The 17,352-nt window shown below is 33.6% G+C and overlaps 4 protein-coding genes across 4 annotated transcripts; 3 read left to right on the top strand and 1 right to left on the bottom strand.

Annotated features, from left to right (window-relative positions):
• Positions 161 to 649, bottom strand: LOC105170880 (uncharacterized histidine-rich protein DDB_G0274557-like). Its single transcript, XM_011091804.1, has one exon. It carries the CDS (start codon positions 647 to 649, stop codon positions 161 to 163), a length of 489 nt encoding a protein of 162 aa, XP_011090106.1.
• On the top strand, positions 7,493 to 9,310 carry LOC105170760 (zinc finger protein STOP1 homolog). Its single transcript, XM_011091665.2, has one exon. It carries the CDS (start codon positions 7,707 to 7,709, stop codon positions 8,928 to 8,930), a length of 1,224 nt encoding a protein of 407 aa, XP_011089967.1. The 5' UTR covers positions 7,493 to 7,706; the 3' UTR covers positions 8,931 to 9,310.
• LOC105170761 (probable histone H2B.1) lies at positions 13,282 to 13,906 on the top strand. Its single transcript, XM_011091666.2, has one exon. It carries the CDS (start codon positions 13,363 to 13,365, stop codon positions 13,804 to 13,806), a length of 444 nt encoding a protein of 147 aa, XP_011089968.1. The 5' UTR covers positions 13,282 to 13,362; the 3' UTR covers positions 13,807 to 13,906.
• On the top strand, positions 15,168 to 15,683 carry LOC105170881 (probable transcription factor At1g11510). Its single transcript, XM_011091805.1, has one exon. The coding sequence runs from the start codon at positions 15,168 to 15,170 to the stop codon at positions 15,681 to 15,683; it is 516 nt and encodes a 171-aa protein (XP_011090107.1).

A 17,352-nucleotide genomic window follows, 5' to 3' on the forward strand; every position in this document is an offset into this window, starting at 1 on the left:
AGAGGACCAGTGATTATTTTGTTCATTTGTGATTAAGGATGATGTTGTAAGATAAAACGTTTTAATTGTACATTTTGAAACACGTTTTTGCATTAACGACTAAGTTTATTTCCGAGCCCTATTCATGCAGTAAACATATGGGTTACATGAATTGGAACTGTCAAGAAAGTATTTGCTCCCAGAAAGCCAATAGTTGGTTCTTGTCCTGCGGGGGATACTGATGTGCATGGGGAGGACTGATGTCATGGTCGTGGTGGTTGTGCGGAGGAGAAGCACCGTGATGACCACTGGGATGCGGCGAACCAGCATGGCCAGGAGAATGTGCATGTGGAGATGGTGCATGCTTGTGTTTTGGAGATGGCGCATGATGACCATGGGGAGGAGGAACATGATGATGGCTAGCCTTTGGTGGCGGAGCACGATAACCGGTGGGAGGAGGAGGAGGAGGATCATGGCTATGCTTTGGTGGCGGAGCATTACAATTAGTATGGTTAGAAGGAGCCTCATCGTGGTGGTGGTGGTGGTGGTGGTGGTGATGGTGGTGGTGGTAGTGGTGTTCGTCTCCATTATCATCAGTTGTCTCACCGAGGACGGGAGTGGTCGAAACCACCAGTCCTAAAAGTACTAGGGCAAAGATCATAAAACTCATATTTGAACCTTGATTATTGGTTCGGCACAAGAAATGCTAAGTGTTATTTATAGATATGAATGAAATTCTGAAATAATCTAAAACCAAAATTATACGAAAATAGTTTGTGTTTAGGACAATTTTCTAATAAAGTGACACAAAATCAAACAAGAATTCATTCTCTTATGCCATAACATAAATTTTGAAAAGAGAGTCTAAATATAGGAGCAAGAAGATGCAACTGCCAGTTGTAGAGTTTAATACAGGAGAAGACGTTCAATTCTACAATTAATGTAAAATAAATATGTGACATGTAATAAAAGATTAGTAACACCACCTCCTCGTTATTTTAGTTAATTAATTATATAATTACACTATTTTTTTCAGTTTACTACATAGACATCACGATTCACTTATCTATATGTATAAATTACGTCATCTAGTTTATTTAAAAAGCATTCTCAATATATTCTCGATGTATACATATTAAATAAAGTAAAAGATGTAATAAAAAAATAAAAAATTCAATCCGGAACTATAGTGTTAATTATAGATATATATAGTTGATGATTAATTATCTCTAACCATCAGTCATCGCCTTCTATTAATTAACGTAATTATGGAATGTAATGACCTTATTATGACTATTTTTTTTTTAACTGTATAAAATTTTCTTACATGATTTTTGATAATTATCATCTTATCACCCAGATTTCAAGGGGTTTGAAACTATAAAGAAAAGGGGCTATAATTATCCATAAACATAAAGAAGAACAATATATATATATATATAATAAAGAGAAAATTATATTTTTGATCTTGTAACTATTGGTTGGTAGCGCTTTTGGTTTTGTAACTTACTCCATTTACACACTTAGTTATTTTTTTGACGAATTTTAGTCATGAACGTCGATCTCACATTTGGTCATTTTTTAATAAATTTAGTTTTGTGTTAACAATTTTGATGCTAATAATCTATAGTTATATGACTAAAAATTATATCTACTCCACTATCAAAGGCATCACAATTGTCAAAATAGGACTTGATTTGTCAAAACATAATCAAGTATGAGATATTCAAAATTAATTTTTTTTTAAAAAAAATAGACTAAATGTATACATAGAATAAATTACAGAACCAAAAATATTAACAATCTATAGTTACAAAACTAAAAATATAATTTTTCTTATAATTAATTATCTTTTTCCTAGACCACGACAAAATCCACTTCTATTTCTAATTGTTGACAACGGGAGAAGTTGGCACATATCCAAAAAGTAAAATAATAGGATAAGATGAGTTGCATCGATTGACCGTCGTTAACGAAAATTTTAGTATGGACTATGGACGGAGACGGATTTCATCTAATACAATATACTGATCATGTAATTGAAATAGACGTTCAGTCTAATATTGAGTAATATATAAAAAATTATATAGTAAATATAATAAAATTTATTAGAATATTTTTTTTTTTTTTGAAATATAGCGATGTCTCTAAAACAAGTAATATATTATTACAAAATTCGGTATGTAGCACAATAATAATACTATAAAAGTAGACTAATACCTACATGCATAATAATTATAGTTTTTAATCTAACAGAGCTATATTTATAACTAAGACAAATATCAGAAAGTATGATGTATTTTTTTCTAAATAGAAATAGGGAACGGTATTTATATTTACTTTCTAAAGAATTAGAACTTAAGAGAAAGACTGCTGAAATTAAAAAAAATAACAGAAAATAGTAATGAAGGTACAAAGGATATGGTTATGGTATGGTGATTGGTGAGATGTGGGGGAGTTGTTTTCTTGTTTTAGGAATATTTGTCGCAACGTGTGAAAGTGCACGTGCACCACTCAGTCTTTAGGATTAAATATTTCTTAATTATTTTCTTTTTAAAAAATGTTTTTATATTATCACCACAATAATTTTAATTCTCCTCATCAATGAAACTGCTGCCACCCTCCACATTTATCAATAATATTTGTTATGATATTTATGATCAAAGTATTTATTATAATTTTAGCTATGGTCAAAGTATTTACTATGAATGTTTAGCTATAGTTAATCTTTTGCCTCGTCAACTGAAATTAACAAAGTTCTATAGAGGTTATTGTGAAGTTGTGGTTAATTACTATCTATCACGATCTTTTATTTTTGGCCATAGAATTTTTTATGACAATAGATCATATTTATCATAATGGATGTGACTAAATAATATAAATAAATAATTCAGTAATTTTTTAATTTTAAAAAATCTAGTTGAAATATTAACATTTGTATTTAAGTAAAATACTAAAAATATCCCCAGAAAAAATATGTAAGATTATTTAAATAATAAATAAATTTATATTGTAAAATAAAATAGCATTAAATATAGAAAAATATATGAATATTTAATATATGTTACAAGATATATATTTAAATATAATATATATTCTCAACATTGCAATAATCACGATTCAAAGATTATGGTAATTTAATAATATCCATCATAATCTAATAAATTTGATACAAAGAATTAAGTATTGACCATGGTAAATAAATATTTGACATAATTTTAATAACGATCAAAATATTTATTATATTTTTTAATTATGATTAATATTTTAACTCACTTGCATTAACAGCACCTAATAACTATTCCGCAACCACAATTAATTAATGCTTACCACACTTTATCACTTTTAAATATAATTTGAGTGATTATTAAAAGTAACATTTTTTTCTAGTTGTAGGGTTGACAATGGAGTTTTAAAAAATTGTTGAAACAGGCAAACCATATGCATAGGGCATCCACGTTGTTGTTGAGTTGCCACATAAATAGTTGTTTAGAAATGTAGTTAATTAATTTTTTATTATTAAAAAAATTATATATATAGGTTTATATTTAAGTTTTTCGATATTAAATATTTAAGTAAATTAATTTTAATGATTAACTCTTATATTAATTTACTTTTTTAGATTTAGGCCCACAATAAAATTATATTTTTTAATTTTTAATTATAAAATTATATTTATACACCCTTATTTATAGTTGAATCTAATGTTCAAATTGAACTAGTAATCTACGGCCCAAATTTTGATTTATTTCAATCGATGATTAATATTTAATAAATATATAAATTTTAAATAATAGAAATGAATATATATTGTGTATAATTAATAATTATATATATGTAGAGAGAGAGAAAGAGAACAGCGATAATGAGGGCAGAAAAGGGGGGAGGGCAGCAGGACAGGGGAGGGAAAGGGGGAGGGGCCGGCGATGGGGATGGAGAAGGAGACGGCGCAGAGAAAGAAGGGGGACTCGGGCGACGAGGAGGGGGAGGGATGTGGAGGGGAGCGATGGCGACAGCGACGTAGAAAGAAAGACTGAGGAACAAAGGGGGCGGAGGGAGGGAAGGTAGTAGAGGGGAAAGGGGAGGCGGATGCGGCAACAGGGGAGGGGAGGCGACGGCAAGGGAGAAGGGGAGTGGGAGTGGGAGGAGAGCGATAGCGTGGAGGCGGCAATGGCGACGGGAAGGGGAGGGGGAGAGGGAGTCGGAGGAGAACGATAGAGTGGAGGCGGCAACGAGGGAAGGGGATGGGCGGTGGTTGGTTTGGGGGTGGGGGGTTAGTAGGTAGGGGTTTTTTTTTTAAAATAAAAATATATATTATTAAAAATATTAGATATGATATATTAAATAGTATATTTATTTTTCAATAAATATTTATATATATTATAAATTAGACATATAATATATGATATAAAAATAAATACTTTTAAAGAAAAAATCATACACATTCGCAAGAGGGGCTGGTGCACTACACACATCCCTCTAAAGGGATAAATTGCTTTAAGTTAAAAAAATATAGGAATGTAATTTGATAATTATTTTCATAAGAGGTATTTTGCACATTACCCATATCACGGGGGATAGCATGTGTTTTTTTCCTTTATTTCATTTGAATATATTTGTTGATTTAAAAATATTGATAAATTGAATCAGTCTTTAAATTTAAATATACTGAACGATGTAACAAATTGAATTCTATTTAAAAAAATACTTAAACCTTAATCTACACTAATATATATATATATATATATATAATGCACTTTTCATTCACAAACGACCGTTTGCGACTCTGTGACACCAATCCTTTTGTTATGCGAATAACAACCCTAAATTGATTTTTTTTTATTTATTTTTTAAATATGATATGTTGATTTAAATATTTTATTATTCTCATTTATAATACATTTAAAATGTGAAAAAATTACTTATTATATCTCTGCAACGACAACTAGTTAATTTAAATGTTTGGCATTGATAAAATTCTACAAACAATAATGAAATGCTTTTATTATGTTATGTCTTTACAGAAGTCTTATTTTTCTTACAATTTTCTTTCAAGGTAATATGCTTTTCCAATGAAATCTAATTTAACAGTTGCATCGAATTAGGAAAAGTTTTGAATATCATAAGCTATTTGACTACTTTGTTATTATGTATATGTTGAAGCGTTCTGTAATCTGTACTGCAATTTGGCTTCCCACTGTGCTGTTCAAGTTAACATCTTTCCTTAACTTAGAATTCCCATATTTTTAACGAAGGGCTTTGATTGTATTTAGTACAGATCTGTATATAAGAGGATGGTAGAATAAGGATCATAATTATAGGAGTTGCAAATAGTACCTCGGTATTAAGTTTTTCTTTTTTTGACAATTGTTGAACTATAATCATCGATTCTTTTTAGAAGTGGTATAATTTTATTGATGTATACAAATTTAGGACCTTTTAAATTGGAAAAAAAGCAAGCTAGACATTATTTTTTTTAATTAAAACACCCTTCCACAAAAACGCTGTCATGAACAAATTGTATAAAATAAATTTTAAATTTATATTATGTATATGATAAATAAATTATAAAAATAAAATTATGATATAATATAATTTTTTTTAAAAAAAAAAGACACTCTCGCTCCTACAACCATCCCCGTCCCACCCATAGAAGTGGGCGATTGGCCCCAATAGAGGGGGGCGACTCCCGACCCCAACAAAAGGGCGGCGAACCCAAGCGAGATTGATTGGGCGCAGATGTGGCCTAAACCTGTATACCAATTCCCCAATCGTGCTCGGGGGCCAACGCCATTCATCCCCCCCTCCAGTGGAGTCAGGCGGCGCCAAGTGATGGATGGGGGTTGGGGGCAGCTGTGCATTTGTTTTATTTTTTTATGTATTTTGTTTTTTTTTTTGAATCTGATATATTGAATTATATATTTAATTTTATTTATAATATATTTCAAAGTGTATAGTATTATTTATTATGTATACGTAGGGTTGTCATGCTACGACAGCTAGTATAAACTATTGAGGATAGATAAAAAAAAGAATATTTAGTCAGTAAAAAGTTCAAATAAATATGTATTTCTCTCTTTTTTTCCATGTCATTACTTATGTAGTTAGGAATTTTTTCATGTAAGTACTTATGTGACAAAAAATATATATATATATCCAATCAGCTTTATTCCGGATTTAAGAAGCCTTAAATTTGTAAACATCAACAAATTTTGGCCATTTTTAACAAGGTCGGAGTCTTGAAATCGTAAAAAAAGAAAAATAGAAACTTAATTCCGAAGTATTCTGTGTCACCCTTATATAATTATGGTTCTTTTGCCAAACCAGGGCAATAAATACAATTAAACTTTTATTGAAGAACAGCATTCTTAATTAATTGATCGTAACAGACAAGTATCGTCCGAACAAGAAATTGAACTATTCTTGATATTATACATCATTACGGTTAAAAATTATGATAAATTAATATTATCTATCACATTGGTTAAAATTATGATAAGTTTTGTTACAGTCAATTAATATTTATCATGATTTTAGTTATAACCAAAACAATTGCATAAACTTTAGGTTTTGCTAATTAACGTTTTGGCATCGTCTACAAAAGCGAGTGCTAATAGTTGTTGCGTAGCCATCATTAATTACTTCTGCTATGATTCGTTACTTTTGATAAACTTAATTGGGTGCACTTTTCTGGCCATTTTATTCTTTAATATGCAAAATTTTTAAAATTATAAGACAAATTAACAAAAATAATTTATATAGAACTAAAAGTTATCACCTCTTCTATTTAATTACAGAACTAAAATTGTAATTTTTGAAAACTACTTATAGCAATTCAATTTCAAAATCTGAAAATAAAAATGAAATAAAACCACACCACATTAATCACCAAACCTCAACGTAGCTAGGTTTGACTATTGGCCAGTGATGGTAATACAACATTAATTGCGCATGAATAACTAGAAGATCAACACTGATCAATGTCAACACGACTGACTACCCTCTTGAAATTTGAAATCTTCAACTCCATGTCATGCGTGATGTTTGACGCTATCCCCCACAACCCATGGCAAACAAAATTGAGTTTAAATACATTAAAACTTAAGCATTATTGGTCCCCATCTTGAGAGAAGATCACACGCACATTAATTGTTTCCAAACTATACAAGTAATATATAAATGGTTGCACATCACCGTAATTATTTATTGAGTCTATCCAGCAGTGATGAGTAAACCCTTTTTTTTTGTTGGAAGGTTTGTCTAAATGTGAGATCGGTCGCATTTGAGGGAGGTCTTAAGTGGTGATGAATTTAAGCTCAAAGGTTGACTTGCCAGCCTCAAGAAATACTCTCCTACGCTGCGGCGTTCATATGCCAATACCACAATCAAGAAAAAAGACATGCGTTTTTAACACACGCGCTTTGTAGGAGTCATTGGACGCATGAACACCGTGTACGTATATCAAGTTAATCCTCCGTCCTCTTGTTCTTGTATTTTACTATGTCAACTTGAAGGCTAGCTGAAGGCATCCCATTTTATCATATTTGTTTTACTTCTTCAATTCCTCCCTATTTATCAGTCTCCTATACAGATGCAGGGTGTTTGTGGAATTTGGAACACGCGTGTATCTTGCACAGAACAAGAATCCATAAAGGGGAAGGCACTTTAGGGAGGAATAAAGGTTGGACAGAAAATCAAGAAGAGCTTTCTATTTTCTTCTCCATACGATGATCACAGGGGCCACTCCTTGTTACCCTAATGGGCCACAAGGGATACCAATCTATGGATCAGGTCCTGATCAAGCTTCATCTCTTGAAGCAAATTCTTCTGCTTCATCCACACAACCCAGCTCTTTTCTTTACAATCTCTCAGTTCTTAAAGATAAAGTCCACCAGGTACAATCCCTAGCCAGTATTTTCTTTTCATACGATCACGGCCACCCGCCCGAGTCAACGGCCATCGCTGTCCCAACGATGGGCACCTTAATTCAAGAAATTATTGTCACGGCATCGTCTATGATGTTTGCTTGCCAGCAAATGGCCCTTGGTTCGCCTTCCATCAACAATAACGCAGCCTTTGACTTGCAGCCCCACCACCGGCCGTCTAATATAACAACCAACGCTGCCAGCGCTGGCGGTCTAGCCCCATCGGCTGACAATCCTGCCGTGGACGAAAGAGGGCCCGCGGCAGCTTTCTTTTCCAGTCATCATGACGCGCTTGATCACTGGTATAGTGATAGTTGCAACAATTGCAACCCGACTGATGATAATAACATTAGTAATAGTACTATTGAAGGTAGTAATTGCGCAAGAGAGTTGCCTCAGAAGACAGAAACAAACGAAGGGTCGTCACAGGGCCTGCTTTCTCCCAAGAATTACGATATCGTCGAACTGGATGCTGCCGATTTGTTAGCCAAGTACACTCACTATTGCCAGGTCTGCGGCAAAGGGTTCAAACGGGACGCAAATCTGCGAATGCACATGAGGGCGCACGGGGACGAGTACAAGTCCAGCGCTGCTCTCAGCAACCCCATGAAAATCGCTTCTACTATGAGTGGAGAGAGCAACATCCCCAAGCTTCCGAGAAAATACTCCTGTCCGCAAGAAGGGTGCCGGTGGAACAAGAACCACGCCAAGTTCCAGCCTCTCAAATCCATGATATGCGTAAAGAATCACTACAAGAGAAGCCATTGCCCGAAAATGTACGTGTGCAAGAGGTGCAACAGGAAGCAATTCTCCGTGCTGTCGGACTTGAGGACTCATGAAAAGCATTGCGGTGATCTCAAGTGGCTGTGCTCATGCGGGACGACGTTTTCGCGAAAGGACAAGCTCATGGGCCATGTTGCCCTGTTCATCGGCCACACACCGGTTATAAATTCGTCGACGAAGCTGGGGAGTGGAGCTCAAAATTCAGCACAAATGCAAGTGATCAAAGCAGGTAAGAACGATTAAATCCCCGTGGATGTGTAATACATAGGCTGCTCGTTTTTCATCTGTTCCGTATATTTGAATACAGTGCTTTCCTTGTAGGTGGAAATTTGGGTGCTTGGTATAGTTTTTAGGTACTTTTCTAGTTTGAAACTTGGTCCGAGTCATGTATACTACATAGTTAATATATAGAACGTACACTTGTATTGATCAGGTGTAAAAGAATTCTACACAGACAAGCTTATTGATGGCTTTGTTTTGTGTGACATTCCTCAGTACAGAATAACCCTTTGTATGTTAAAGTCGCAATTTTACAAACGTTTGTGTAGTATTCTTTTACACTCACCATGTGTACTTGCTGCAACGACATGGCTTGAATCTAGTTTAATTTTGTCTTCGATCACATGTCCGAAATGCGTTTATTTATAGCTAATTAATTATACCAGGGAAGAAAATGGGCTTGCTATGGAAATTAGAGATGAATGTAGTATAAAATCTATTGCTACTAATCACGTGATGGGATCATTAAGCAGAAAAATCACATGGCGCAATGCAAAATTATGGTCTTGTGTGGTTTTCAATTTTCAGTACTTTTAAGTGGGTTTTTCTTTTTTTATTTGATTTTTTGTGAGAAATTAAAATATGTTCATATTAGTATGTTTTATGATAGATTTTTATATGAAAAGATGTGATGGGAAAAAAATGTGCTTGAATTCATATTTTTGTGATAGATTTTTAATTAGGTGAAAAACTATCAAATGCCCAATTAAATTATCACTCTCTATACTTGTAGGACTCGTTTGGTTCAAATGATAAGATTAGACGTGAAGGGATTGAATGATAATTAATCCCGCTTTTCATTATATATTGTTTGGTCTGAGGTATATATGTGATATCTCATGTGATAATATAATATAGTATTTAGTTGAATGGATTATAAAGTATTATTAAATGTAAAAGTACTATTAAGGGTATCTTTTTTTAAGTTATTTTTATTTTTATATTGTAACTTGTGAATTATTACAGAAATTAAATCTCTAAATTATTTATTGAAATAAAGTTTTTAAAATAAAATTAATTAGTAGATCAATATTTTATTTGTTTTTATATTTATAAGAAACAGAAGTTCTAAATACATTTTCAATTTAGCTAGTAATCAAAACTCTTTTTTTTTTTTTTTTCAAATTTTCCAAACAAAAGTAATATTTTTTATTCATATTTTATTATCTAATTATTATAATTTAAAATATAATTTTTTAATTATTTAGGAAAAATAAGAACTCTGAGGGTTGTTTTAGAGTAATCATCTTATATTATTCGTGGAGAGAAGAAATAGATGGAAAGAAAAAGCGAGGAAGAGAGGAAAGAAGTGAAGACTGGAAGAGAGAGAGAGAGGTTATGGGGATCAGAAGGGCAAATGAGGAAAGATAATTTTAATACGAATTTATAGTAATTGGTGAGATTGCGTATCCCACCTAAGAGATGAAATCCATTTATCTCATAAATTCTTATAAATAAAATATAGTCTGGTATTAATATCGGGCTCTAATAATGCCAACCAAACATATAATTATGTATGATAAGTAATCTTATCATGCCTAATTATACTAACTAAACGGGACTGAAGAATTAAAAATATAATATTTTCTAGATATTATGGTTCGATCTCACAAAGAAAATGCCAAGTCAAATATAATATCACAATCTGAAAAAATGTAAAATTGAAAATGGACATTTGAAAAAGAAATCAAACAATATTTACATAGGCGACAAGATACAAACTCTATGACAAAATTTGGGCAAAATCCTATTTTGATACTATTAGAAAAGGTCAGTTTTGTTTTTGGTACTACAATTTTTGCGAGTTTAAGTTTAGGTACCATTAAACTCAAAAATAAGTATTTTTGATCCCGTGACGTCATGTGCGGTGCACATGACTGTTGTGCTCCATTAACTGCCGTTAACTCCACCATTTTGGCGGGAAAAGTCAAGTGATTCTACGAAAAAGGAGGAAAAATTGGCCTTCCAACATCTCATAGTGTTTGGGTACCATTAAATCTAAAAATAAGCATTTTTTATCCCATAAAGTCATGTGCGGCTCAAAATAAGTAATACAACACATTCCAAAACAAAAGATAAAATCCATATACATGAAGCAAAATATATGGGTTATAAATACACGATTTGTCCCAAAATGCTTTTTTAGTCCCAAAATAAGTGTAGAATTTATTTTAATACCACAACTATGGCAGGTGTCAATTTTAGTCCCATAAAACTCATAATCACATATTTTTTATCCAAAAAAGTCATGTGCCTTATAGTTTTGGGACTATAAAAATATTGTTTGGGACTAAAAATGCGTTGTAACTTTGGGATTAAAAAGGTCCAAAATCACATTATTTGGGACTAAAAAATATTATTTTGAGTTTATGAGATTAAAAGCATTACATTCCATAGTTGTGGTATCAAAACAAATTCTGCCCTTATTTTATAGGACTAAAAAAATATTTTTTCCACTTATCTACACTTGCACATACTAAAATAAACTTGCACACACTAAATGGCACACATGACAGACTAAACTAAACTTAGACATAACATATAATGCACACACAATATATACCACAAACGCATACTGACACACAAACTGCACATAAACATATAATGTACCTAATGAAACTTACACATATAACACAGTGCACATATTCTACACACATTTAGCACATACTGCACATATTATAACACGAACTGCACACATCACAGTCCGCACGCAGCCACACTCCCCCACTTTGCAAGCGCCATACACACTGCACACACATAACAACACACTGCACATTTGCACACACTTCGCTCACTAAATTGACACATTCACACACCATGCATATATAAGCCTACATTTTCCAATTCAAAATTAAACAATGTATAATCCTAGGACATCATAGGAATAATTATTTAACAAATGACCCATCATACAAGCAACATTTTTAATATTTGTTCTAACAATTCATGCGCGCCTGCACACCCAAAAACGGATATAAGCGGGCTGGAGGAGCTCATGCCCCCCAAAACTTTCTAAGCTTTTTAAGAATTATGTATAAATTTTAAAATATTTTGTATATATTGCCCTTTCCAATTAAGAAAAAATGCAAGCAACTCCCGTGATATTGTAAATGAACAATATTATCCCCCTATGAAAAAAAAATAGCAATCTATCTCAATGTGTTTTTAAAATATAATTGTTTACCTCCAACTCTGTCAAGCTTTTGTTTCTAGATCCATATCTTTGCACACATAAATTAACTATCATTACAATAAAATATAATATTGGTAACCAAATATCAACTGATAGTTTTCAAATTTTATCACTACAAATATACAGAAAAAGTATACAAACTTAAAGAGGTGGTTACACGTTATTTTTACATAACAAGACACAATTGACATATATATTCCCGTTGGTTTACTTTGGAGGTGAGGTGTTGTTTGTTTATCGGATGAGGTGGATAAGTCTTAAACTTGCTAAAATTGGACATCGAGTGAGTGTTGCCCCATCAACGGGTTGGCAAAAGTTGAACTAGTAGTATTTTTCGACTAACTAGTGTTGTTTTCGGCTGAAATTGAGTGAGGTGAATCTATTTTCTTAGGAGTCATTGATCTTTGCATGCCATAAATTCTACCCCTAAATTCTAATTACAAAAGTTAACCCTAATTAAAAAAGAAATTCAAACTTAAGACAATTGACAGGGAAACTTAACCACATTACAACACAAGATTATAATACTAATAATAAATTTTAAAAATATTATTTAAGATATATATTAAGTGACGATAATATTAATATTTATCATAATATAGTAATTATATGATACAACAGTAATACATCAATCAATATAAATAATTAATGACATATATATAGTGACAACTTTAGCAAATAAGACTCGTAATTCATTAAAGTGCAAAAATATTAATTTCTAAAACTCGCCTAATATATTTATAGACTCTATTCCTGATATATCAAAATAAATTAAAATAATTCCAAAGTAACTCCATTACATGAAAATTCAAATCCTACCCTCCTCCGCCAAATGGAAGAATTTCGAAATCATGCCCAAAACTTCAAACCACGCCCAAAATTTCCCGCTTTCCCAGAGCAAAATACCCTTCGTAGATATCCATCTTTATCAACGGACTAGATTACAAATCCACGTCTGTAGATCCTAACCAATGGAAGCACGCAGCCGATCCCTAAATATCTCACCCGTCCTGATTGCTGACCGTTAGTTCCCACCTTAATCAACGGTTCACATGCAATATCTTGTCCCAGCGAATCCGCCAATCAAATCCTACCTTTCCTCTATTTAAACCACTCTCCCCCAAAATTCACATCCATCATCATCTACTCTTTCTCTCTCAGTCGAACAAAGTTGAAGATAATTTGCCTTTAGCTCCTCCAAAAATGGCACCAAAGGCAGAGAAGAAGCCCGCCGAGAAAAAGCCAGCGGAGGAGAAGAAAACCACCGTGGCGGAAAAGGCCCCGGCGGAGAAGAAGCCCAAAGCCGGGAAGAAGCTCCCCAAGGACGGTGGCGCTGCTGGGGACAAGAAGAAGAAGAGGATGAAGAAGAGCACTGAGACCTACAAGATCTACATCTTCAAGGTGCTGAAGCAAGTCCACCCAGACATTGGAATCTCGAGCAAGGCCATGGGGATCATGAACAGCTTCATCAACGACATTTTCGAGAAGCTGGCGCAGGAAGCGTCGCGATTGGCCAGGTACAACAAGAAACCTACGATTACTTCCAGGGAAATTCAGACTGCCGTTAGATTGGTGTTGCCCGGCGAGCTTGCTAAGCATGCTGTTTCCGAGGGGACTAAGGCTGTCACCAAGTTCACTAGCTCTTAGGTTTGATCTGATAATTGTTGTTTAGGGAATTGTTTGGATGAAATTAACCGTTTAGTTTGTAATGGAGATGTGTATCTATTTTTGATTCTTCTTACGGTAATCTGGGTCCAAATTATTCTACCTTATTACACAATAGTTGCTCCAACAAACAAAACTTACCGGGGATGTATGCAGTGTTGAGTGTGTGTTTATGCGAAAATTGAAATGGTCAATTGTTTTCGATTCAAATTTCTAGCATTTTGGTATTTGATTTTTGAATAAATAAAGAAGAAAGAGTTAATATAATTTTACTTAGTAATTACTTTCTTAATAATTTAATAATAAATTGCTTGAAATAAGAAAATTATATGTTTTCTGAGATGTATAATGCTAATAAAATTTCAAATTGTTACAAGTTCAGCGGTAATAAAATTCAAACAATAGCTATGGAAAACTTTGAAGTGCCCAAGTTCACCGAAATCCAGAGTGCTCAGGCCAGTTCCACATAAGACTGCCCAAAACCCGTTTACATTTCCAGGCCGACATTAGGCAAATTGACCCTGGGCTCATTTTTTGTAGTTTAGCGACACCATCCTGAGCCGACATTAGGCAAATTGACCCTGGGCTCATTTTTTGTAGTTTAGCGACACCATCCTGAGCACAAGGATGTGAATTTCCTTTCTTCAATTCATTTCTTTGTTCCTTCATATTTCAAAGTCTCCTTATGTTACAAGTTCCATATAATTAAATATGCTTAATCAATTTATAAAAAGAAAATATTCTAATATTTTAAAGTTTGAATCTAACCTCAAAACAAAATTTCAACACCCACTCTTAGACCCATTATATATATATATATATGAAATAATTTTAAGATGGTCCAAAATTTAATTTGAACTCATTGGCATTCCCATATTATGTATACTTATACTATTATAAAGAAAAGAAGTGTTATAGGTATCAAATGGTTGTTTTTAGCATTACTATGCCAATTTTTTTATAATTTTAAAAATATTTTTTAACTAATAAGATAATTAATTTATTGAATTTCATAAATTTTACATTAATTAAATTGCTCAATTAATTATTTTATTTTTATTTATAATATATTTTAAAATGTAAAAATTTATTTATTATATACACGCATAGATAAGATGAAACCACGATTAGCATAAAAAATATTGACATGCTCAAGCTGTATGACTTGTGCCAATTTTTATATAAATTAGATCCGAGGAAGGAATATTTAGGCCGAGAAAAGAACTTAGAAAACACTAAACAGAGTCGTGCTTTAAGTAAAGTGGGAATCATTGGGACATCCACCATTTCATAAGATCCCAAGAACACCGCTTAGCAAGTCAACGCCAACCACCACTTCCGCCATGAACCGCCGCAGCGCCTCCAAAGTACCTTCAAAGCCCACCAGACTCTTCACACAAAAGGACGAAATTGACCTCCTGAATTCGCTCTTGAACTCCAGCGGAAACCCCATCTGCGGCGGCGATTTCAGCGAGGCTCAGATCCGTGACAAGATCAGGAGACTGAAGCAAAAGTACCACAAGCAAGCGAGGTCCAAGTCTTCCATAAAGACCCCTCATGATCGCGAAGCGTATGAGCTCGCACGGAAGATTTGGGGACCCAAAAAGACAAGAATACCCTCTCCCACAACTTTGGATGATGCAAAGAAAGAGGGGAGTGAAAGCAGAGTAAACTGGAGTAGTTATCCATTCTTGATGAGGCAGGTTTCGTGGGCATTTTCGGGAAGTTATGAGGTTTATAAACAAGGATTGGAGGGTTTGGGAGAGGATGTTTTGAAGGGTTTTGATGAGAAGTGGATGGAGCTGGAAAAGGAAGAAGCTGCACTTGAGGCTAGAAGAGCTCAGTTACTTCATAATTAGTTGAAATCTATTGTGAAGGCTTCTGGAAGAAATTTGTAGTTGGGTGGGCTTTTCTTTTACTTCTTTTGATGTAATTTTCCCTTTCTTTTTTGAGGTTGGGGTGGGGAGGGTAGGTACCATAGTCCATCTTCGTAATGGAGTTTTCTTGTTGCAGATGAATTGGAGGTTTTTGAAAGGCTTGGTCTGTGCTAGTGTATGGATATACCTCGTAACAATCTTATCTTCATAAATGAATGATTGGATTTACATAAACGTAAATAGAGTCAGATTAGCACAGTTGATATTTCAGATCATTTAGTAAAGAGAAAGAGAATTTGCTGTAATTCCTAGACCTGAAAGTGCATGATCAAGCTTAATAGCAATGGGATCTCCAATACTGGTGCATATATGCTTCAATAGGACAAACAAATCAATACAAAACGGCAACTCTCAATGAAGTTAATAGAGCTTGTAGTGAAATAGTAATCAGAATGACAGGACCACAGAATTTTATGGGAGAAAAAAGAACAAGAAACTGTTTTAAGTGCACAAGTCGATAAGCAAGTTATACATGCAAGATGATCAGTATTTTCTAAAACAACAGATTCATTTACTCTGTCTTATTGTCACTGAGATTCCACAAGCTAAATGCCAAGTAGAATTATAACTTTCACTCTAAGTTCACTCACATGTTAAATGATCCACATAAAATTGTTGCTATATATATTGCAACCAAAAGCTTAACAATTTAGCAAGCATGTTTAATTGAGTGTGTGCATGAAAATTCTGAGTTTTCCCTGCAAACATTTAACTTTACTCCAAATCCAGAGCCAAAAGAAACTTGACTTGTCATACATGTAATCTAGAATCAATATGATCCAAATTCTAAAATATAGATTTAAAGACCAATAACACTGCCCTGGCTCCTTAACAGAGCAATTCTTTACCATCACAATGCTCTTTATCTGTGTCACAACTGGAAGTTAATAGGAAAATATCACAACAATTAGATGTACTTGCACTGTTTAGTTATGAATATATACAGTAGGCAAAGTGATTGAAATAAATAGTTCTTTTCAAAATCAAAGTGCAAACAGAGAAAAGAGCTTCGACCACCAAAAAACAATATGGTGCTGTAAATTTGTACTGCTATTGTATTGACTATAGTAATTCTTTGGCACCATTTGAAGTTTTCAACTTCATCGTGGAGTGAAGGAAAGGTTAATGCGAAACAAGAAAAGCAAGGCAGATCTGGGTCCCTCAGAGTGTTCTAATTACTGTAATCCAAGCATCACAAGTGCCAAAACAAGATATACAAAATCAGCATCACCAAACACTAGTGAATAGAATAAGAACATTTTAGTAAAGTATCTGAAGACTGCTAATACATATCAGGTGCTGGTGATATTGATGTTGAAAAAGAAGTTTCAACGTTAAAGTTCCTCCACCAGCGCAATACTTATCACACCAGCATTCACTTAGAGAACACAAGTTTCTTAGTAGAGTATTATGTAAGAGGTACATTTCCAGAGGAAACAGTAGCACCCTTTCCAAACTAAAGCTCAGAAATTTAGCACCCTGGCAACAGTTTCACTTAAGCATTTAGTGAGCTTGATTTTCCTGCTGCTGTTGGTAGTTCAATGGCCTCCTGAACAGCATAATATGTGGCTCTGGGCGATGAATTGCATAG

This window comes from Sesamum indicum, linkage group LG9, assembly GCF_000512975.1.
Source record: "Sesamum indicum cultivar Zhongzhi No. 13 linkage group LG9, S_indicum_v1.0, whole genome shotgun sequence".
Lineage (NCBI taxonomy): Eukaryota > Viridiplantae > Streptophyta > Magnoliopsida > Lamiales > Pedaliaceae > Sesamum > Sesamum indicum.

What these genes read in the sequence shown, in the direction of transcription:
- LOC105170880 (XM_011091804.1), bottom strand. Translation starts at nt 649, where the DNA reads ATGAGTTTTATGATCTTTGCCCTAGTACTTTTAGGACTGGTGGTTTCG.
- LOC105170760 (XM_011091665.2), top strand. Translation starts at nt 7,707, where the DNA reads ATGATCACAGGGGCCACTCCTTGTTACCCTAATGGGCCACAAGGGATA.
- LOC105170761 (XM_011091666.2), top strand. Translation starts at nt 13,363, where the DNA reads ATGGCACCAAAGGCAGAGAAGAAGCCCGCCGAGAAAAAGCCAGCGGAG.
- LOC105170881 (XM_011091805.1), top strand. Translation starts at nt 15,168, where the DNA reads ATGAACCGCCGCAGCGCCTCCAAAGTACCTTCAAAGCCCACCAGACTC.